This window comes from Schistocerca gregaria, chromosome 6 (genome assembly GCF_023897955.1).
Source record: "Schistocerca gregaria isolate iqSchGreg1 chromosome 6, iqSchGreg1.2, whole genome shotgun sequence".
NCBI classification, from domain to species: domain Eukaryota; kingdom Metazoa; phylum Arthropoda; class Insecta; order Orthoptera; family Acrididae; genus Schistocerca; species Schistocerca gregaria.
Genome location: NC_064925.1, coordinates 303984730 through 304009272, shown reverse-complemented (window position 1 = coordinate 304009272; position 24543 = coordinate 303984730). Strand labels below are relative to the sequence as shown.

The following is a 24543-nucleotide window of genomic DNA, read 5'->3' as shown; positions in this document are numbered from 1 at the left end:
CCTAAGGTAAGTCTTTCCGCTCCCGGGATTGGAATGACTCCTTACCCTCTCCCTTAAAACCCACATCCTTTCATCTTTCCTTTTCCTTCCTTCTTTCCTGACGAAGCAGCCACCGGTTGCGAAAGCTCGAAATTCTGTGTGTGTGTTTGTGTGTTTTATTTATTGTGCCTATCTACCGGCGCTTTCCCGCTTGGCAAGTCTTGGAATCTTTGTTTTTAATATATATAAGTAACTTGCTTGATTCAGTCAAACAATGGGAGAATCCAGGATGGAATAATGACAATATTATCAAGAGGATAGATTACTACTCATCATATGGTGGAGATGCTGAGTAACAAATAGGCACAACAAAAAGACTTTAGAACAAGTAAGCTTTTGGTCCAAAAGGCCTTCATGGGACACTGCCACCACACACACACACACACACACACACACACACACACACACACACACACGACCACAGTCTCTGGCTGTGTTTTTTGGTTTTCCATCCTACATGCTTGTTATGATATATTGATTACCTTCTTTCTGAAAATATCACTACAATTTTTTTCCTACTTTTACTCTCTAGGTAAGTTTCAGAATAAGTAAACCTTTTGATATAACCATTTCCTTACATATATGTCCAGCAATTTTTCCACCTTTCTTTAAATTTTCAGGTCTGTTAAATTTACTATCTTTACCCATTTATTCTTCATTTGTATTGCCCAATTCTGACATGGAAATACACCAACATTCTCGTGCTTAGTAACCTGAGAAATGTACATACCTTGATCATTTGCATTACGTATATCACAAAGCTACGTATTTCCATTGTGAGACAAGTGTTTAAAATGTGCAGTAAAATTTTTCCCACTTTTTTTTATGGTGCCCCTTACAACTCCTATTTGCAACAGCTAATGAAGAAAAAGTGAATTTTCCTGGTAGCATTTCAGCAGTGGACAGTATATACGTTAAAAGATTTTGTTATAGAAAATGCAGTTCTCAGTTTTTCATCTTAGAACTGTTTTTGTTGATACTAACTGCAAATTTGTAATGGCAGATATTAGTTTATATGGAAAAGTGTGAAAGTGATATAATATGAAAACCAGATATCAGCAAGTTGGTTAAAAGTAGACAGTTTTATCTCCCTCATGGAATGTGGGAAAAGATATAGTGTTTCCACATGTAACTGTAGAAGATAAGATTTCAAACAGACAACTCATAAGATGAAAGTATATTAAAAAAGGAATGCTTATGCAAACAACAGAAAAAGCTCTTCTCAGTTACAGACTCTCATAAGCACGGAGTGTTTCTGGAAACTCCTTGCACTCCCTAAATCAAGTTTTTCAAATACTTTCACACTTAAAGCTTTCGGCCAATGGCCTTTGTCAACAATAGACATACATACGCACACACACACACTCTCACACAAACTCAACTCACACACATGACTGCAGTCTCAGTAACCTGAGACTGCAATCATGTGTGTGAGTTGAGTTTGTGTGTGTGTGTGTGTGTGTGTGTGTGTGTGTGTGTCTATTGCTGACAAAGGCCATTGGCCAAAATCTTTAAGTGTGAAAATCTTTTTGTTGTGCCTATCTGCGACTCAGCTTCTCCACTATATGGTGAGTAGCAACTTTCCTTCTCATAATATTGTTACATTCCATCCTGGATTTTCCATTGTTTGATTTTCAAAGATTTTATATATAAAGTGCTGTTAACTGGAAGAAGTGATAGACTGTTTAAAAATACTGGGTATTGCCTTCATAATCTGGTCAGGGATGTTTAAATTAAAGAAAAAGATTTTTGGGCTTTAAAAAAACCACCAAAATAAAATTTGACTCTTTAATGGTTCTGCTGTAATAGAATATTTGGCCGACTATTTTAGTAGTACAACTGGCTAGGAACCATAGCAAGTAAAACAAGTAACTAAACAAGACTAACATGGATTCTACCAAAATATGTTTACTCTTCATGTTGAGTGCTGTAATTACATTACTCCAAAAATATCTATTTAGAATTGTAAAAGTGGCAAAGAATGAGGCAAAATGTAAATAAAATGTTCTCGAACGCACCCGGCTGTTATGACAGATCTGCTGAATCAGGCAGTCGAGCTGCAGTTCTATACCTACCTCCATGAAATCCTGCTGTCCTATATTTTCACTACAGCCAAAATTTCACCCTTTTTGGGTATAATAAATTAACTTCAAAAATTCAGTACATTGGAGAAGTAATTTGTAAAACAGACACAAAGGATACAAGAACCAGAAAGGTCAGTATACGAACTCTGCAAAGACACTAACAACCACTCAATGACAATGAACAAAAAAGTAGTGCATAAATCCAAGGCACCTATTCAACTGAATGCACAGTGATATAGTTGTCAAAAATGAACAAATGGAGAAAGAACAAGAAAGAGATAGGGAGAGGGGGAGGGAGGGAGGGAGGGAGGGAGGGAGGGAGAGGGGGGGGGAGAGAGAGAGAGAGAGAGAGAGAGAGAGAGAGAGAGAGAGAGAGAGAGAGAGAGAGAGAGCCGAAATGGGACCCAAGAAAAGAACCAAGAGTGAAGGACATTGTTATCAAATAATTCCACTGTACAGCAATGACAGTAACTGACAATATCAGATGCATGTAAAGAATGAACTGGCCGTTTGCTAGGTGGCAGTATTTATCCCAGCTAAAAGGAACACTATCAGCTGGCACATTCAAGTGGCGAGACGAGTGGTGCACTCGCTGTGTGAGTGCAGTGCAGTGGCAATACTATGGCCTCTAACAGCCATCTAGGTGCATTTCCTCTACCAGACATTCATCTTCTGCAGAGCCTGACACCAGATCCCTCCCCCCAGAATCAGGCATGTTAGAGTAGGAACACCCTGGGGAGGAATGACGGTATGGTCGAAGATCCAGGCCTTACGAGTGCAGGCTGCAGGAAGGTAGGGTGTCTGACAGCATCCATCGGGATATCACTGGCAATGGGAATGCCACAAAGTTCCCCTGATCCACTTGAAACAGAAGGTACTGGTGGTGCAACAATGGAGAGTCCTAGGAAGCCACCAGGGACGCCAGCCACAACACTACACTGTCATCAAGAAGACGTGGAGGAGATTGTGGGAGATGCAGTACTTGCATTCAAGGTCAGAGCAGATTGTGGTGGCAGCACTCAAGGCCTTCTGTGTTTGGATCAAAGTAAAACACCGCCTGTGGGTCTCCTATAGTATTTCTGGCATCCAAACCACAGTACTCCCATAGGAGCGGGATCATGCAGCTGTGGCAGGCAGGTAATGCTGGGAGGGACAGGAGTGGAGCTCTGAAGAGGGTGGTGTCTGAAGATGAAGCAGGGTCCAACAGCTGCCAGGTGTGAGGGAGCTTGGCAGGTCTATACTGTCAATTGGTGTGATTCGATAAGTGCTCAAAAACAGGGCAGAATGACATAGTGGCATAGGATTAAACAGCTTTTTGTATAAGCTGCTTAAAAGATTGAATGAGATGTTCCACTTCACCATCTGAGGAAGGATGAAACTGAGGGCTGTTAATAAGTTTTGTAGGTAATTGGCCTCACAGAATTCTTTGAAAGAGGATTCTCTGAATTGCGGTCCATTGTTGGAGAGCAACATGCAAGGCAACCCATCAGTGTCTGAAACCAGGGCATCAATTGTGGTGGACAGCATACAGATAACATATGTGTACTTTGAGTAAGTATCCAAGATGAGCAACCACATTGATCTCAAAAACAGGCTTGAAAACTCAAGAAGGATGCAATCCCAGGGTGGATAGGGGGTAGGCAAGGGGGGTGAGAGATTGTGGGGTGCTGCCTGGTGCCAGGCACATGCTGTGCAGCCTCAGACCATCCTTTTGATGTCACCACTGATGCTCAGTCAGTACACCTGTCGGTGAGCTAACTCTTCATGCAAGACCCCCCCCCCCCCCAATGTTCCCAGTGCAGCAAACTCAACACATGCTGACTCAATTCTCTGGACTCACCACCCAATGTGTGTCTCACAGTCCAAAAGAATGGCACCATCTACAACTGAGAGCCTATGAGAAATATTCTTCTGGCAGGCGAGGTAAGTTGGCCAGCCATGGGTCACTTAGCGGAAGGCTTGCTGCAAGGTGGGAGCAACACAAATGACTGTAATTAGGAAACCACCGAACATATCTCGACACTTCATATCAATGTGGAAGCAGAAGATATCTCGGTGGTCAAAATCAGAGTCCAGGCCAGTGGGTAGATGCAAACACTTCAGCATTGGAATGCTGTGCAGTGGGCTTGTACGGAATAGTATAACTGTATGCACTCGGGAACAATGCCCAGCACTGGAGGCACTGGGCTGTCTGCTACATGAGGCTGGAATGTGGCATGAATAATGCCACCAACTGTTGTGTCATCCATAATTAAGAGAGAATATAACAGTATTATGAAAAGGAAAGTTGCTACTCACCATATAGCGGAGATGCTGAGTCGCAGATAGTTACAACAAAAAGACTGTCACAAATAAGGTTTCAGTCAACAAGGCCTTTGTCATAAATACATTAAAAAAAACGACACACACACACACACACACACACACACACACACACACACACACAACTACAGTCTCTGGCAACTGAAGCCACACTACGAGCAGCTGCACCAGGCTGTGATGGAAGTAAGGATGAGGCTGGGGCGGGGAGGGGGAGAGATAGTAGTGTAGGGGTGGAGGACAGTAAAGTGCAGCTGGGGAACATGCAAGGATGAGGTGGAGAGAGGGTAGGGTAGCAATGTGCAGTTGGGAGGTTAGATGGAGGGCATGGGAGAGGTGGGAGAGGGGGGGGGGTGTTTGTGGAAAAAGAGAGAAGTAGAGAGACTGGATGTGATGTTAGAATGAGGGCTGTGTAGTGCTGGATTGGGAACAGGGAAGGGGGCTCGAAGGGTGAGAACAATGACTAGAAAAGGTTGAGGTCAGGAGGGTTATGGGAATGTAGGATATACAGCAGGGAAAGTTCCTGCTTGCGCAATTCAGAAAAGCTGGTGTTGGTGGGAAGGGTCCAAATGGAACAGGCTGTGAAGCAGTCATTGAAATGAAGGATGTCGTGGTGGACAGCATGCTCTGCAACAGGGTGGTCCACTTGTTTCTTGGCCACAGTTTGTCGGTGGCCATTCATGTGGACAGACAGCCTGTCAGTTTACATGGCCACAAAGAATGCAGCACAGTGGTTGCACCTTAGCTTGCATATCACATGATTTATTACACAGGTAGCCAAGTCTCTGAATTGGTGATGTTTAGACTGGAGGAGGTGGTGGTGGGAGGATGTATGGGTCAGGTCTTGCATCTAGGTCTATTACAGGGCTATGAGCCATGAGGGAAGGGTTGGAAGCAGGGGTTGTGTAGGGATGGTTGAGTATGTTGTGTAGGTTTGGTGCATGAGGGAACACCATTGTGGGAGAGGTGGGAAGGATAGTGGGCAGAACATTTCCCATTTCAGGGCACGGCAAGAGGTAGTAATTCAGTTGCCCCAGTCCTGTGTGGTACTGAGTTATGAGGGGAATGCTCCACTGTGGCCAGATGGTGAGACATTGGGAGATGGTGGGAGACTGGAAAGATACAGCACGGGAGACTTTTTTTGTACAAGATTGGGAAGATAATTACCGTCTGTGAAGACTTCAGTGAAACCCTGGTATGTTTCGAGAGTGACCGCTCGTCACTACAGATGTAACAATCATGGGTGGCTAGGCTGTATGGAAGGGACTTCTTGGTATTGAATGGGCGGCAGCTGTCGAAGTGGAGGTATTGCTGGTGGTTAGTAGGTTTGATATGGACAGAGGTATCGATGTATCCATCTTCTGGAGGAATGTGGATAGGGGGTCCTCATCCTCGATCTAGACTGCAAAGATGTCATCAGTGTCTGAACCAAATGAGGGACTTAGGATTATGAGTGTCTAGGAAGGATTCCTGTAGATGGCCCATGAATAGGTTGGCATAGGATGGTGCTATGTGGGTGTCGATAGCCGTACCCCGGATTTGTTTGTAAGTAATTCCTTCAAAGGAGAGGTAATTGTGGGTGAAGGTATAGTTCGTAATGGCGAGTATGAAGGAGGTTGTTGGTTTGAAATCTGTTGGGTCTTGGGAAAGATAGTGTTCAACAGCAATGAGGCCTTGGGAATTAGGGATGTTAGTGTAAAGGGAGGTGGCATCATTAATGATGAACAAGGCACCATGAGGTAAAGGGACAGGAACTGTGGAGAGTTGTTGGAGGATATAGTTGGTATTTTCTATATAGGTAGGTAGGTTCCAGGTAATAGGCTGAAGGTGTTGGTCTATGAGAGCATTGATCTTTGAGCAATAGTTCTTCAAACAAGTTTGTGATGATGTCTTCTGGACAGAGAACAGGATAAGTTTCCACCTGCAATTTGGCATTGATTGTAGCCTTGAAATCGCCACACAATCAGGCAGAACTGTTGGACTTCCTGATGATGACTGGTGGAGTGGCATATGTGCTAGATTTCACTAAGTCTATAACATCAGCAGCCTGGAGACAATCTGGCATCTGCTTCACAGCAGCACATACGGCAACAAAAATTGGTCTGGCACAGTAAAAACAAAAGGTGGTGTCTGGCCAAAGGGTGATGTGCACCTGAAAGTCTGAGCCACACTCAAATCCAGCTGATATATAGATGAAGATGCTGTGTAGAGATCATCCACTTCCTGGAAAGGGATTATGGTTGATTAGACCTTGACTTCATCAGAAATAGAAAACCCACACAATGTAAGGCATCAAGGACAAAAATGTTTGTAGCAGATAGGTGGTTGACAACAAATGATGTAATGAGCCACATAACGCATTTGTGTGCTGCAGAGATCAAGAACTGCTCATGTAGATAAATACAAATGTCCCCTTAGGCCACCAAATCTCATTAGGGTGGAACTATTAATATGAGCTCAGTTGTGAATTCAGTGCCTGATTTATCACAGAAATGGCGGTGCCAGTGTCCACCTGGAAACAGACATCAAGGTGATAAAAGTGGAACATGAGAAATAATTTCTGGCATGAAAGGATCACCCAGAGGGACTACCAACTGCAGTGCATGTACAGAGTACTGGTGCACTCGTGGCGCGAGATGGAGGTGAGTTGCAGAGCTTCAACACACTGATAGGAGATGCCCCTCTTTGCTTCAGTGTGTTCAGGACCCCCAGTGTTTGGGAGTGAGTGGTAAAACACTGCAGGCATGAAGGGGCAGCTCATATGACTATTGACAAGGGGTGACAGCAGACTTGCACACCACAGAGACTTCACAAATGCTGAATCACAACAGTGCTGTAACGTGGTGGTCGTCCGACATATGCAGTGTGAGGGTGGAATGTGCGGTAGTGCATTAACTGCTGCATCTTGTGGCCTCACCATGAGTTGTTCATTAGCAGCCTGCACAATTTTCAACAAGTGGGCAATGTGCAAGATGTCTTTGAATAATGAGTAATGCAGTTTCAATGCAACTGTTAGGACCCCCAAGTCAGGTGCCACCAGACCACTTCACAAATCAAGAAGTCGGTGTACAAAGCCTTCCAGCCTTTACTAGCACAAGTAGTATCGCATTTGCAGCTGAGACCTTGCTAGTCAGTGAACCAGGAGTAGTACGATTAAACAGGCTGTTTACAGTATTGGTGAAACTCGAGCCTGGAAGCAACCTCGTATTATCTCTAGCAACAATAATTAGTCACCAGAATATGTATATATTGAAAGAAGAAAGCGATGGAGTCAGGCCGAGGTGCCAATTTTTGGACAGAAGAAAAGTCTGAGATGCTGTCCATGACAGAAATAACAATCACTGCAATGAATCATCCGTGACTTGAAACACTGTGAAATGTTGTTTAAGTCACGCCCCGTAGCATCATTGAAAGGTGGAAATGAAGTATGGGGACATCGACAGCAGGGGGTTCTTAGGCCTGGAGCAATGTGGTGTCATGAGGTTGGAGTTTGTACACCTGAAGCTGAGGTGACTTTTGTAACAAATCTATCTGCTGTTGCTGCTGTTCCATTAGCTGCTGTTGTTGCTCCACTAGACAAACCAATTTGGTGTCCATGCTAACAAACACTTTCCTTTTTTCTTTTCACCATTGCTATATCTGCATTTAGACAGATATCAATGTACACATTGGAACCCAGGAGAGAAACAAGTGAAGCCACAAAATGAAGGAGCCACTTGCAGAAGAGAACAATACCAAGCAGTACTCAAGTTAAACACAAATGACTGCGACAACAGACAAGATACAGACTAACATAAGCTCAAACAACCTATGCAACCATGTGGCACAAAGAGAGACCTTCGCCCCAACAATGTCAGCAGGCCACGAACAAAGAGAGACCCAATCCAATGGTAACCGGAAAGGAGAACCAAGTCCCAAGCAAGGTTGTTACTGAACAGTCAGCAGCACAGCGATGATAGTACCAGGCAATATCAGAAGCAAGTACAGAACGGACTGACTGTGTGGCTGTACTTATATCGGCTGCAAGGAACACTATTTACTGACATATTAAAGTAGTGAGACGGATGGCATGCTCTCAATGTGATCAAAGTGCTGCAGTGATACTATACCCTCTAATATCCATCTACATCCACTTCCTGTGGTAGCATTTAGCTTTCACAGAGCCAAATACCAGAATTAGCAGTTAAATAGTAATGCAGTTATCATACTCACTCGAAATGGATGGAACTGGTTCCCTGTTGCTAAATAAAAGTCAGATGCATAGAAGTCAGCCAGCTCTCGGGCTATGGTGTGGAGACACGGCTTCTCTTCAGTCCAAACAACAGCAGTGGCAAGTTGGACAAAAAACTTTGGTATGTACCCAATGTTAGGCTTTAGTTCTCCTGAAAAAATTAAGTTTTTCATAGCACTAATACAGCTGATATATATATATAAACCAAGATCTTTGTTTTTAATATATTTTTCCCATGTGGAAGTTTCTTTATATATATAAGGATAGGTATATACTCGCGCGCGCGCGCACACACACACACACACACACACACACACACACACACACACACACACACACACACATCCATCCATGTGTATGTATGTATGGATGGATGGATGGATGGATGGGTATGTGTGTGTGTGTGTGTGTGTGTGTGTGTGTGTGTGTGTGTGTGTGTGTGTGTGGGCGCGCGTGCGCGAGTATATACCTGTCCTTTTTTTCCCCCTAAGGTAAGTCTTTCCGCTCCCGGGATTGGAATGACTCCTTACCCTCTCCCTTAAAACCCACATCCTTTCATCTTTCCTTTTCCTTCCCTCTTTCCTAACGAAGCAGCCGCCGGTTGCGAAAGCTCGAAATTCTGTGTGTGTGTGTGTGTGTGTGTGTGTGTGTGTGTGTGTGTGTGTGTGTGTGTGTGTTTTATTTATTGTGCCTATCTACCGGCACTTTCCCGATATATAAATAAAATAGAAAGAAACTTCCACATGGGAGAAATATATTAAAAACAAAGATTCCAAGACTTACCAAGCGGGAAAGCGCCGGCAGACAGGCACATGAACAAAACACACAAACACACACACAGAATTACGAGCTTTCGCAACTGGCAGTCCATACATACACATGGATGGATGTGTGTGTGTGTGTGTGTGTGTGTGTGTGTGTGTGTGTCTCTTTCCTGACGAAGCAACTGCCAGTTGCGAAAGCTCGTAATTCTGTGTGTGTGTTTGTGTGTTTTGTTCATGTGCCTGTCTGCCGGCACTTTCCCGCTTGGTAAGTCTTGGAATCTTTGTTAGGTGGCATTTGTAATGTGAATCTTCTCACACATGAATCATTCAGCATACAAGAAAATTTTTGATTAAGGATACTTCGAATAAGAAACACTATTTGTGAAGAAACAATATAAAGGAAGGGAAAAAATTTAGGATATTTTACATAAGTTTGGAGATAGGAAAGGTAGAGGCACGAAGAGGCAGTTCTTACACTGTGCTTAATAACGAAAGCAAATCTTCAGAACTATTGTAACACCACATGATCTGATGACCTGAAACAAGTGTTTGATGATGTCAAATGGGCAAAATGTTCAAAATTTTCATAAAATCAGATGTAACATACAGGGAAAGATGGATAATAGACAATATGTACAAGAACAAAGTGGGAGCAATAAGAATAGAACACCACAAATTATGTTTCTGGATTAAAAAGGATGTAAATCAAAGATGCAGTATTCCTCCCATACTGTTCAACCTGTACATCTAAGTAGCAATGCTGAAAATAAAAGAAAGGTTCAGGTGTAAAATTAAAATTGAAGTCAAAAGGACGTCAGTAATACGACACACTAATGACACTGATATCCTCGGTGAAAGTGAGAAAGAATTATAGGAGGTGTTGAATGGAAAGGAAAGGAAAGGAAAGGATAGTGAACCCAGAATATGGAAAGTTTAAATAAACAAGGATCATCACATTTCGTTGTGGGATTGTTTGGTCAGCAGAAAAGCGTTACAGAAGTGTTCAACAAACTCTAGTGGCACATGCTGCATTTGAGATAATGTTCATCACAGAGAGTTTAGTGTTGGGATTTCAAGAGCTTACATTCCAAGAACAGTCAACAACATACTTCTTCTGCTCACATACATCTTGCAAAATGATTAAGATTAGAAAATTAGAGAAATTTGTCATACAGAGCTTTACCATCAATCATTTCTCGCATGCACCAAATGTGAATGGAAAAGGAATTGGGGGAGGGAACCTAATTGTACCAAAAATACCATCTGCCAGGCACTGTAAGGTTGACTGTGAAGTATAGATGCCGATTTACTGTAAATGAAGTGAAGAAATTCTGCCACCTTGGCAGCAAACTAACACATGATGGATAGGGTATAGGAAGCAAACAAACACAGGCAGAGAGGATATTCTCACTAAAAGAAGTCTTCTAGTAACAAACACAGGCCTTGAAGAAATTTCTGGTAATGTACAGTATGGAAAATATTCATGGAGTGTGGGAAACCCACAAAGAAAGAGAATCGAATTGCTTGAGGTGTGCTGATATAGCTAAACTGGAGATTAAGTGCACTGATACATAAGAAATCAGGAGTTCCTTCACAGAAACAGCAAGGAACAAAGTATGCAGAAAACACTGACCAGTAAGCAAAATGAATAGGATGATTGGACATGTGTTAAATTATCAGAGAATAGCTTCTACCATATGAAAAGAAGCCATAATGGAGGAAAACTTTAAGGGAAGACAGAGATTCCAATACATCCAACAAATAATTGAGGAAATTGGATGCAAGTGCTACTCTGAGAAGAAAAGGCTGGCATAAGAGAAGAAGTTGTGTCATTCTGCATCGAACGGTCAGAAGAATCATATAAACAAATAAACAAGTGAAACAGAAAATATTAAGCAACACCAGAAAGAGAAGCAAATTCTATGCATGTGAGTGTCTATAAGTGGTTTTTTAGGCAGGTGGACAGAGGTACGGAGGGAAAACAGGGCAGGAAGAGGGGGGAGACCCATTTCTGTTCAAGTAGGTATTTAGAGATATTTCACAGGAACTCAGACCTCAACTCTTATCACATACTTCCCACAACTAGTTAATTCAGTCACTACTTTATTTTAAATGAAAATCATTACCCTACATATTTTACTTACATCTTTTCCATTTATTTGATTCTTTATATTTGCGTTTCTGTTTTTAGTGAAGCATCACTTTAGTTGCCTCCTACACAACAGTAGGAATATTTTCTTCACTTCTTCCTTTTATACTAGTGATACGCACACCATGGATGGTACTATATTACAATATGGTAATATAAACTGCTCATAACAAGTTTTGCACTGTCTGTATATTTGTCAATACGTGTGGACTCTGATTCAATGGAAGCAAGATATGAAACAATAAGCCTCATGAAACCAAAAACAATTTTATTCTGAAATAAACCCAAAAGAATAACCAAAATAAAATCTGTCTGTGTGAAACAAGATGTCTGCGAAATTGAAATCTGCTGATGGGTAACATTCAATACTAGATTGCTTCAAACTATGCATTGTAATGTACTTGGATGTTCCTTGGCATGCTGCTCACAAGATGACAGACGTTGCTGTTCAAACTTGACCAACTTTTCGACAGTAAGCCTCCTGAGATCATTCAGTATGTGAAGAGATTCCTGAGATAACGCACTTAAATAATTACAACTGGTCTCAAGCCTACTGAACCAGGTTTATGTCAGAAGATACTGCAGACATTCCATTTGAATGCCTCCTACAGGAAGGTGTTCACAAAGTGGGCTCTGGGTCATCATGAATTATTGTCTCTAAATTGTGAATCCTTCACCTGTCTTCTTTGGTACTGGGATTAACACTTCTCCTTGAATTATCTTACATACCCAATGGAGCAATTTCATCATCCATAGTTCTCCCAAGGATACCAATAATTCTGAGGGACTGTCATCACTCCATGTGTATTCTAATACATTCTGAAAAGTCTCTTAATACCTTAATTATATTAGCAATTTTTTTTCATGAATGAAATATAGTTTATCTGTGCCAAGAGCAAAGAATTCTACTTGTTTTACCTAACAAGGGGGAAAAATCTCTCAACAACTTTCTTTGGTTAATTATGAATCAGATGTGATTTTCGAAGTGTGCCAATTTCAGGCACCTTAATGAGTTTTTCTTCTCAGAGCAGAACAGTATCATTTAATAATTTAATAATTATTATTCTCAGATACTTCAAACACTTTCACATGCTGATAGCATCACATATGAGAATAAATGAATACATTTCACCCCTTTACTAGCATAACACACTGACAGAAAAAATATCAACACCGAGGAGACACTGGTAGGCATGTTTCTACAAATGAAAAAGAATGTCAATTCAAATTTCACATCAGTTGCGTCAGAATGACGCTAGTAGCCCCACTATGAGGACACAAATCGGGCTTGCTTTAAATAATGCTGGAACTGTTGTGAGTGTTAGTTAACTTTGAGATTGGATGTGGTGAGCTGATATTAGTCAAGAAATAGGGTAACAAAGATGTCATTATCAACACCTCACTCAGGTCATGTAATAGGGTTATGAGAAGCTGGATGTTCCATCTGTGATATGGCAGAAAGCCTTGGTAGGAATATAGCCACTGTACGTGATTGCTGGCAGAGGTGGTCACGAGAATGTATGGTCACAAGAAGAACAAGAGGATTGACTGACCTGTTCACCATGGGGCACTGGTGCATAGCACTGCATCTGCAGCAGCAACGTAAGCAGCAGTTGGCAGCACAGTGACAACGAACTGTTACAAAGTGGTTACTTCAAGGACAGCTCAGAGTCAGATGCCTGTAGAAGTGATAGCTCACTGGAGGACAGAGTGGACATCTGTTGGTGTTTTCTGATGAAAGATGGTTTTGCCTCAGTGCCAGTGATGGCCTTTGCGTTGGTTAGGAGGAGGCCAGTTGAAGGCTTGCAACCAACCTGTCTGCATGCTAGATGACTGTACCTACACTTGAAGTTATGCTATATGGTGTGATTTTTTCACATTTGCAATGACTTTTCTCACACTTACATTAACCCGTCATCTTGCCATGTTAATCACTTAAATAAGTTAAGTAGACAAATGTATTTCCAAAATTTCATTACTCTTCATTAATTATTTTTAGGTGTTGTAATTTTTTTCCATGAGTGTATTTAGAATTACAGATCTTTTATCGCAGGTTGTTGCATATCATACATTAATATGTGACTATGCCCATAAATGAGTTGAATATCAACTAAAACATTAAAAAAGTTGATTACCTAAAACTCTTGGTAACCTCAAAATGAAACCATCATCAATTTTAATTGAATAATAATCATAGAGCAGGGGTGCTTTCACATTTAAAAGATTCTTCAGTTCAATGGCTTTCTGTTCTTGGATTTCTCCAGCATAAGTATTTTCATTATTCAAGCCAAGCTTTAGGACATCCAGCAGTGGAAGTGGATTCTCCTGCAAATTTTTAACAATATAATTAATTTAGTTTTCTTGATTTCACTGAAGGAGTAACCCATTTCATTGTGTTTGTGTTCAATATTTTGATGACAGTAATATCACTAAAACTGAGCGACTGCACAGTTATGGCAAAATCAAGAAAAGTAATTTGAAATAAGTTTCCAATTAAAGCAGTTGTTGAAACATTGCACAAAAATGTTATCAATAACCTGAATAAACATAGATTTTTTTTTCTTAAATGGTCATATTGGCACACACAGTGAAGGAGGGGACTGTGGCCTTACACAAAAGAATTAATGCATCATTTGTTTGCACGGATTACGGTAAAGAGCATCTAATATACACATACCAAGTTAGATGAGCTGGGAATCAAACTGATTGCATGTTAATAACAAGTCAAGTTCAGAAAGGCTGTAGAACCTTTCATATACAGCTAAGGAACATAAGAACTGTACTTACTGACAGATCCCAACATGCCATGTTTCCAAACTCTTGTAAGATCTTTTGGTACAACAGTTCCCTACTGAAAGAAAATCAAACAGTCAAATCAAATTTATTACATTGAGATTGTATATTCATAAAAAAAATAGAAGAAAAGCTTACGTTAATAAATAGGTGTCACAAAGCATCAGAGAGAGTTCATGTTGTATTAATGCATAACGTTCATTGATGCAACCAACAAATGTAGCCTGATTCAAAACTGTCTTGTACTCTTCATTCACACTCTCTCTTACTGTTTTACATAATTGCAATAAACTTGTGAGACGGAATATGCGCCTGAAATAAACAATACAAATCAATGCATCTTTTTAATTATTTTTAGTTTTAAGAAATACTTCAGTGAACTTTGAGCAGTGTTTATAGGAATAATTTACATAGTAAACAGCAAGAAATACCTCTTTTCTTATTGTACTTTTTTATTTATTTAATTTACACACTGCAGTAGGAGAAAACAGAATGTAGTATTTTCTGCAGTTTAGCTATTAACTGTTCTCTCAGTTGACCATGCCTTATGGAAACAATGGCTCTGATTTTATGGTTGCTTCAGGTCAGCACTACCTAAAAATAGTAGTCATTATTAGGGGCACAAAATAATTCTATGTCCTGTAACACTTACTTGTAATATAATACTTGATCACCCATTATGTGTTTGCTATGATGAAAAACCTTTTGTGCAACTGCCTCCAGCAGATTCAGAATGTCAGTGGCACAATGTTGTAGCCTGAGCTGAACTCAAATTGAGTATGGAGCATCGTCGATTCAAAAGCTCGATATGAAGTGAGATGGTCATTTTCTCTAAGAACTTCCCTGCATAGCCTGTAAAGACACAGTGTGGCACATGCAGTCCTTCCCGAAGTATTACAATGGGATCACTTTATGTGTCAAAACTCTTCTGTCTTAACAGTAGGGTGGAAAAGTTCAACAAAAGAATCTTTTGCATTCTCTACCAGTATTGGAAAATGTTTCTTAATGAACTAAGTGAAACATCCTAGCTGAACACATTACCAAAAACAGCTCCCAAGAGCAGAGGGGGGTACTTGGACAGGAACTAAATGCTGACAGGATGTGGCAGTTGCTTCAGCATAATGTTCTGCTACTCTCAGGGCTAACCTATCAGGGTGTTCCACAACAGTGCATACAAACCATGGACCTTGCCGTTGGTGTCTCAGCGATACAGATAGCCGTTCCATATGTGCAACCACAAAAGAGGGGTATCTGTTGAGAGGCCAGACAAACATGTGGTTCCTGAAGAGGGGCAGCAGCCTTTTCAGTAGTTGCAGGGACAACAGTCTGGATGATTGACTGATCTGGCCTTGTAACACTACCTAAAATGGCCTTGCTGTGCTGGTACTGTGAACGGCTGAAAGCAAGGGGAAACTACAGCCGTAATTTTTCCCAACGGCATGCAGCTTTACAGTATGATTAAATGATGATGGCATCCTCTTGGGTAAAATATTCCAGAGGTAAAATAGTCCCCCCATTCGGATCACCAGGCGGGGACTACTCAAGAGGACGTCGTCATCAGGGGAAAGAAAACTAGCGTTCTACAGATTGGAGCATGGAATGTAAGATCCCTTAATTGGGCAGGTAGTTTAGAAAATTTAAAAAGGGAAATGGATAGGTTATAGTTGGATATAGTGGGAATTAGTGAAGTTCGGTGGCAGGGGGAACAAGACTTTTGGTCAGGTGAGTACAGGGTTATAAATATAAAATCAAATATGGATAATGCAGGAGTACATTTAATAATGAATAAAAAGAATAGGAGTGTGGGTAAGATACTACAAACAGCATAGTGAACGCATTGTTGTGGCCAAGATAGAAATGAAGCCCACGCCTACTACAGTACTACAAGTTTATATGCCAACCAGCTCTGCAGATGATGAAGAAATTGATGAAATGTATGATGAGATAAAAGAAATTATTCAGGTAGTGAAGGGAGACGAAAATTTAATAGTCATTGGTGACTGGAATTCAATAGTAGGAAAAGGAAGGGAAGGAAACATAGTAGGTCAATATGGGTAATGAAAGAGGTAGCGGTAGCATTTTGCACAGGCCATAACTTAATCATAGCTAACACTTGGTTCAAGAATCATGAAAGAAGGTTGTATACATGGAAGAACCCTGGAGATACTAGAAGGTTTCAGATAGATTATATAATGGTAAGACAGAGATTTAGAAACCAGGTTTTAAATTGTAAGACATTTCCAGGGGCAGATGTGGACTCTGATCACAATCTATTGGTTATGAACTGTAGATTAAAACTGAAGAAACTGCAAAAAAGTGGGAATTTAAGGAGATAGGACATGGATAAACTGAAAGAACCAGAGGTTGTACAGAATTTCAGGCAGCACATAAGGGAACAATTGTCATGAATGGGGGAAAGAAATACAGTAGAAGAAGAACGGGTAGCTCTGACGCATAAAGTAGGGAAGGGAGCAGAGGATGAAGTAGGTAAAAATACGAGGGCTAGTAGAAATCTTTGGGTAACAGAAGAGATACTGAATTTAATTGATTAAAGGAGAAAATACAAAAATGCAGTAAATGAAGCAGGCAAAAAGGAATACAAACGTCTCAAAAACGAGACTGACAGGAAGTGCAAAATGGCTAAGCAGGGATGGCTAGAGGACAAATGTATGGATGTAGAGACTTGAATGGAAAAACTGATAGAAGCCGACCTAGGGCAAGATCAGTATGGATTCCGTAGAAACATTGGAACAAGTGAGGCAATACTGACCCTACGACTTATCTTAGATTAAGGAAAGGCAAACTTATGTTCCTAGCATTTGTAGACTTAGAGAAAGCTTTTGACAATGTTGACTGGAATAATCTCTTTCAAATTCTGAAGGTGGCAGGGGTAAAATACAGGGATTGAAAGGCTATTTACAATTTGTACAGAAACCAGATGGCAGTTATAAGAGTCGAGGGACATGAAAGGGAAGCAGTGGTTGGGAAGGTTGTGAGACAGGGTTGGAGCCTCTTCCCGACGTTATTCAATCTGTGTATTGAGCAAGCAGTAAAAGAAACAAATGAAAGATTTGGTGTAGGTATTAAAATCCATGGAGAAGAAATAACAACTTTGAGGTTCACCAAGGACATTGTAATTCTGTGTAGCCATGCATGGAAGTGAAACATGGACGATCAATAGTTTGGACAAGAAGAGACTAGAAGCTTTCAAAATGTGGTGCTATAGAAGAATGCTGAAGATTAGATGAGTAGATCACATAACTAATGAGGAGGTATTGAACAAAATTGGGGAGAAGAGGAGTTTGTGGCACAACTTGACAAGAAGAAAGGACCGGTTGGTAGGACATGTTCTGAGGCATCAAGGGATTACCAATTTAGTATTGGAGGGCAGCGTGGAGTGTAAAAATTGTAGAGGGAGACCAAGAGATGAATACACTAAGCAAATTCAGAAGGACATAGGTTGCAGTAGGTACTGGGAGATGAAGAAGTTTGCACAGGATAGAGTAGCATGGAGAGCTGCATCAAACCAGTCTCAGGACTGACGACCACAACAACAACAACAACAACAACTATGCATTACTCATCATACTGTTATTTGCAATAAATGTCTATGTTAGCATGAATTAGTTAGTTTGTAGGTGCTCTGTGGGAATTTTAATTAAGTTTGTTTGTGTTTGTTTGTTTGTGTGCGCGTGTGTGTGTGTGTGTGTGTGTGTGTGTGTGTGTGTGTGTGTGTGTGTGTGTGTGTGAGACTGCTGTGAGCTAGAAAACAGGAGACTTGATAAGGTTCTGGTTCTTCCATGGACAGCAGAGAAATCACTAACAAGGAGGCTAAAATTTATGCCATTCAGGTATAGCTTGAGACTAAAAATTAGAGTCAGGACAATCATAAAGGAAATAGAAATGAGATGTAGGAAAAGGTAATAGGTAACTGGGAAAAAAATGATACTCCTTAGAGCTTCTATGTGTAAAAGGAGATAAAGGGTGTTGTAATGGTTTCACTTCAGGTGTTGTTTTAACATTTTTACTTTATTTAATTTTGAACTATTGGCCAACTGTGCAAATTAAATTAAATAAACATGTGTAAACAACAGCTGAGATGGACCCATTACAATGCCTCTCACAAACATATAGCCACATGAAAAAAATTATTTAGAGAGATAATACCTGTTACCTGAAGAATGAGCCTCATCCTTCTGTACAAGAAAGTATAGTGCAGCAGACTATTAGGAAGAATATTTCAGTCAGAATGGTAATGAAGCCAAAGAGGAAAGAGGAGTCTTGTTGCTGGGCAACAGATATGGGAGGAGAAAAGGAAGGGTGGAAGGGCAAATTCCTTGGTTGCATGTGTGGAGGAGCACCTTTTTTGGGTTAACCTTTTCCTTCATCAACAGTACCGAAACAGTTTAAGGTAACTTGTTACAAATAATATGGGGCAACACTCACTAAAACACAACAGGACAGAAAAAGAAAGGTATTAATGATGAAGTTTAACATTGTAACAACGAAGAAAAATCACTCTTTGAATGCATGAGCTATATTATCTTTTCTATAACCAGTTACAAATCAGTAATGATTATCTTCACAACAGGTTAGTGTATTCAAAAAGAATATAAATATTAGTGGAAGTAGTGCTCTATGCTTATAAATCATTAGCAATAACATTTACGTACAATGCTGATATTTCTGCTTTATTGTTGGCGCCGGCCGGTGTGGCCGAGCAGTTCTAGACGCTTCAGTCTGGAACCGCGCGACTGCTACGGTCGCAGGTTTGAATCCTGCCTTGGGCATGGATGTCTGAGATGTCCTAAGGTTAGCTAGGTTTAAGTAGTTCTAAGTTCTAGGGGACTGATGACCTCAGATGTTAAATCCCATAGTGCTCACAGCCATTTGAACCTTTTTTTTTATTGTTGGCATACACACTGGCTTGAAAAATATGAGACTAGAAGGAATATTTTGTATTACAGAACACTTTTTTATCATATTCCAGCCATCCTATACCCTTTTTTGTGGCTAACCAGCACTTATTAACCTCCATTTACATATGACAGTGGTGAGTATGTGTAGAATCTTGTATGAGTAAATGTTAATAAGTCAAAACGTCTTAATTTATTTGATTTCAATACAATCTTCGGCTGTAGAAAAATTGTGAATAAGTAGTAATAAACACTACAAAGCTAAAATCCACCCTACTTGAATCATGTAAACATTTCATCATTTCAGTATCTATTTTCCAAGGCTCTGCAGTTAACTGTCTGCAAACAACTTGCCAAAAAGCAACAGTGGATGCACTGTTCCCAAATTTATCATTTCAACCTGATAACTGAAGGAAGTCATCATACTGCTTTAAATTACTGCAAATCTTCATAGCAGCATAAACTCTGACAAAGGGGAAAACTATGTCATTTCAGCAATCTTTACTACTTTCTTCTGAAAAATTTGCACATGAAAGTTTGCAATATGTGAGCAGTAGTCATCTGAATCTGCACAGTCACATACCATTTGCAGTGAATTACAATTGGTACACTGTTTTTTTCTTTTTTTTCTTTTAATTGAAACCTCTATTAGTTACACACACACGCACATACACGCGCGCACACACACACACACACACACACACACACACACACACACACACACACACACACACACACAAGGTAAAATTAAGAAACTTCAAAGTGGCAATCCAATGGGATGTTCTCAGCTGAGAGACAATCTTAAATCTTAAACATACAAAATTTCCTTGGAAGAAAAATTGCAGAAGGCAAATGAAACTAGAAGCAAAATTTTAAAATCAGTCAGTACAAGAATGGAGCCATTAATAGCAATTTATGTCTTTAAGGACAACTTCCACTCAGGAAGTACAACATAGTATGTAAAATGTCTTGCTTGTGTTTGGTTCTGCATTAAATAAATTAATTCACAATCCAGCTTTAAATCTGCTTACAATAGCCCATATTGTAAATTTTAAATAGAGGCTATACAAAAACTTTTACATCACCAACATATATTACCAAGTTATTAACACAGCAGAAGCAGACGGGTCCAGTACCTTTTCACAGGCTTTCCTGATGCTTTAGTGATTTTATTCTGTTGTACTGATAATGCATCTCCATTCTGCAGAGGTGCATTGTTGTCAGATGTATCACTGTCCTTTTCTTTCACACTTGAGATCCCATCACACTTCTCTGGAAGTTTTGTCTTTGAGATCTCTTTGTCACTGGTATTTAAATTTGTCTCAGTCGGACCAAAGAATTTTTCCAATTTCTGCTCCTTGCTATCTGTTCGAACTTTCTTATGGTCATATATCTTACTGTCTGCATCAGTCACTTTTTTGACAACTGGGGATAGTACTTGCTGAACCTGCATAAAAAGAGATTTAGAGTGTTGTATATGACCACTTATATGTAGAAAGTAGAGAAGACAACTTATATAGAGAAAGAAATAAGGAAGACTGCATGTCATACTCACCACATAACTGCGAGTGTCTTTGCACTGAAGCAGTTCTTTCTCTGCATGGATACGCAATGCTTTGATGATGACGTCTTCGTAAAGAAAGCACACTAAATTCTTGGAAGGATGAACATTGACATCCACAAATGATGGATCAATGTCTAATCGTAAATAAACAAATGGGCCACCATCTGTCAAAAATTTGTTATACATATCTTCAATTTCCTTTTTTATGCCTGTAAACATATATAGTAGTTTACATTAGTGAATTTGGTAATATCTGTTGTGAGTAAGCATAATTATTGCCTCAAAAATTATGGATGAGAAAACTGAGCTACTAAAAGAGAAAATTAAAAATCCCAATACACTCTGCAACTGTAAAATAAATTATCATCTAATGTTGGATGGCACACATCATCTTTCTATAACTAACTGTCACTGCACAGGTACAGATCATTTTCTATTTTCTAAACAATTTTCTTCAAGGTTTTATAAAGTTCTCCTTAGCTAAAGGAGAGAGTCTGTGAATACAAAGTTATTTTTCAAAAACAAAATTTAAGAAAGCTAAACAGCCTCTGAATTGATGTCTTCCTATTTTAATAGTGAATTACAAAGAAATTTTCAGTAAGTTTCACAGCGTCATTGAGATTTAACGAGATTAAGTTATTCTGTGCCTTCTTAATTTATTTGGCCAGAACAGCATCATTTGTATCATGTTGTAGATGAGAGAACTAGAGTTCTTTTTGCATATAGCTACAAAATGTGGTACACAATATACCTTTCACTAGATTCCTTTTTAGTGAATAACTGCTGCAAATAATGATCTTTACAGGTAATATGAGAATATGATGTTGCCAGAACAGCCTGGCATGTTGTAACATCTCCTGTGTAAGGCAATCAAGATTTGGTGGTTTATGTAACTATACTATTTGTTTCAAAGACTGCATCAGAAAAACTGTCCTGGCTTAAGATGATATGGGAGCCCAGGGCCTGGCCCCAGTATCGCTCCTTTTCATCCATGTACCAGGACACAGAGATAGAGACTAATAAAAACAACTGCCACTGAATGCAGTTGAGTCCCACTATGTTAACACCACATTCTGCAACAATCTAGCAGTGGTATGTGTTCCAGAAACTGTGAGATTACACCTAAGACAAACTGCAAGTAGTATGAGCCAGCCAGATTGCATCAGAAGTTGCCATTTTGAGATGTGCCACATTTTTACAGCACAACTTTGCCATGTAAACATGGCAGCCTTTGAAGAAAGGACTATTCAAGGTGATACATGATGGTTAAAAATAGTGGCATTACCTACGTCAGACACATTTGCCAAATGGAATACTGCAAATCATAGCAACTGGCAGATTCCAAAATAGAGTACCTTTCACTAGTCTGCTTGTGTACATCTTATCACAATGTTAGCTCATCAGACAAAATGTTAGTCATCACCTTAGAAGAACAGATTGTCATTTGGGAGCTTTGTAAACGGTATAGAACTGGTACAGGGCAGTCATGTAACACTTCAATATTGACATAAGATGCGACAGTATAGTGGTGTGTTACTGCCAGTCAGTTGTATGCAATAAGTTGGGCCAATGTGGTGATGATGTCACAGTATGTGTTTGGAATTGTCTGTGTCAACACTGTGAATGAAGTTGCCTGGTTTTTTGGCCCATCAATACTGAGCTCCAATGTGTCTACAAGGAACGGTGTAACACTCACAGCCATTTAACACAGCATAAGAACAATAGTCACAAAAAGATCCTATGTGACTAGGACGAAAGATGAGTGTCTTGTCTTTTCAAGGACAGTAAGTTTCAAGTCCATCAGAAGTTGATGCTGTCAATGAAGACAGGTCCATCCCTCAACCAGTTTCCATGCAACATTACAATGGAAAAATGGAGTCTGGTACCTCATAGTAGGCCACTGTGAACAGTGGCACATCGAGCTCCACAGCAAGTGGCACATCTCCAAATTGCTAATTAACCTAGATATTGGAGGGTAGCTGACTGGAGATTTGTAGTGTGCTCTAACAATCTATGATTTTGCCTCTTTTCAAATGATGCAAGGTGTCAAGTGCACCAATGGCCCAATAAAGCATTTAGCCCCCAGTTTCATAATGTTTGCTGTGGAGACCCAAGGTCATGTTCACAGGGCTACACACATGTTATTGGTTTGATGAACCCTCAAGGCAACTTATTGCCTTAACAAGTCTGCTAAATCAATCAATCAATCAATCAATCAATCAATCTCAATTCCACTGAAAATTTCAGACACTAATTGTAATGATGGGTGAAATGTAGCAATCAACAGCACCACAATTTGGTAACTGTGTGGGTCTAATCATCTCTAGATAGCTTCATCTGGAAACGGGGTATCTGAAGAAATTTGTGGTCATTCTTCTTCACCGAACTGTTACATGGTATTAAAGTCACATATCCTCAGGTTGACTAATTTTTTGTTTTGTGTGCTTAAATGATATTCTTATTTGCATTTGCTATATGGGTTCTGCTTGTTTCCATTACTGAATTAAGAATGGTACTAATGATTTTTGCTGTTATCTGTCACCTAAACTGACAAGACCAGACCTCTTTGAGGATGTCCATTGTGGCAACAATGATTACCAAAGTACAATGGACAACTAAAACAAATAGATAGATATGCATGTTCAGTAAATTAGATCTAAAAAAAAACAGTAGTCATTTGTCAATGAGGAACCTGAATCAGTCAGGACAGGACGAGAGCAAGAAGAGGAAGATTGGTTTAAGTTTAAAAAACTAGCTGACCACACACTGGATCAAGCGTACCCAGTAAACAGTTCATATTGAGACAGACCCTCCATGGTACTGTAAATAAACTTCTAAAGAAACAGACACTACTGCATAATAGGTGTAAAACATAGCACAGAACTACAGATGGAGAGATGGTGGATGAAGCATATTTGGCTGTCAAGAGAGTATTGCATGAAGTCTTCATTGACTACTGCAGCAGAATATTGCCAAACGATCTTTCACACAACCCAAAGAAATTCTGGTAGTATGTAAAGGCTGTTAGTGGCACCAAAGGAAATTGCCAGTGGTTAATCCTTGGACCACTGAAAAGATGAGTGAAACAAGTGTTCCTGTCAGTAGTGTTAAGAAACAGCTGAAAGCGTTAAAATCGAACAAAGCTGCAGGCCCAGTGGAATCCCTGTCAGATTCTATACTGAATTTGTGTCGAGTCAGCCCCTCTTCTCCCTATATTCTATTCCCAATCCCTCAAACAAAAGACAGTGCCCAGTAGTTGGAAGAAAGCAAGGGTCAAACCCATATACAAGAAGTGTAGTAGAAGTGATCCACAAAATTACCATGCAATATCCTTTACATCAATTTGTTGTAGAATCTTAAAACATACTCTGAGCTCAAACATAGTGAGGTGTCTCATCCTTGCCAACCAGGATACTGAAACACTGATTGTCCAAAACTGACCCAAATCACACTTTTCTCAAAAAACATACTGAAAGCTTCGGATCAAAGCTACATCACCCAGAATCACTTCTGCATCATAGGATACAGAAACAACCACCCACAAATGTATCTCTGCTCACTACCACATCACAAAGAATAGATTAACAGCAGTGTAGAAACACCACCATTAGACACAGCACAGAAAGAGATTGTCATGGCTGATAATTTACAGGACACATTAGTAAGCACCAATGACCAAGTACA

The 24543-nt window shown here is 40.0% G+C and overlaps 1 protein-coding gene across 3 annotated transcripts in view; it reads right to left on the bottom strand.

Annotated features, from left to right (window-relative positions):
- Positions 1–24543, bottom strand: part of LOC126278458 (DNA mismatch repair protein Mlh1-like) — a 48285-nt gene that overhangs the window by 12422 nt on the left and 11320 nt on the right. For 2 of the 3 annotated variants that reach the window (XM_049978588.1, XM_049978589.1), the window contains exons 5-10: positions 20851–21068; positions 20432–20742; positions 14518–14691; positions 14374–14437; positions 13722–13911; positions 8655–8824 (exon numbers count right to left, since the gene is read on the bottom strand). In XM_049978588.1, the coding sequence (XP_049834545.1) occupies positions 8655–8824; positions 13722–13911; positions 14374–14437; positions 14518–14691; positions 20432–20742; positions 20851–21068 (1127 nt within the window). The remainder of the gene's footprint in view (positions 1–8654; positions 8825–13721; positions 13912–14373; positions 14438–14517; positions 14692–20431; positions 20743–20850; positions 21069–24543) is intronic. The other variant, XM_049978590.1, reaches the window with a different exon arrangement.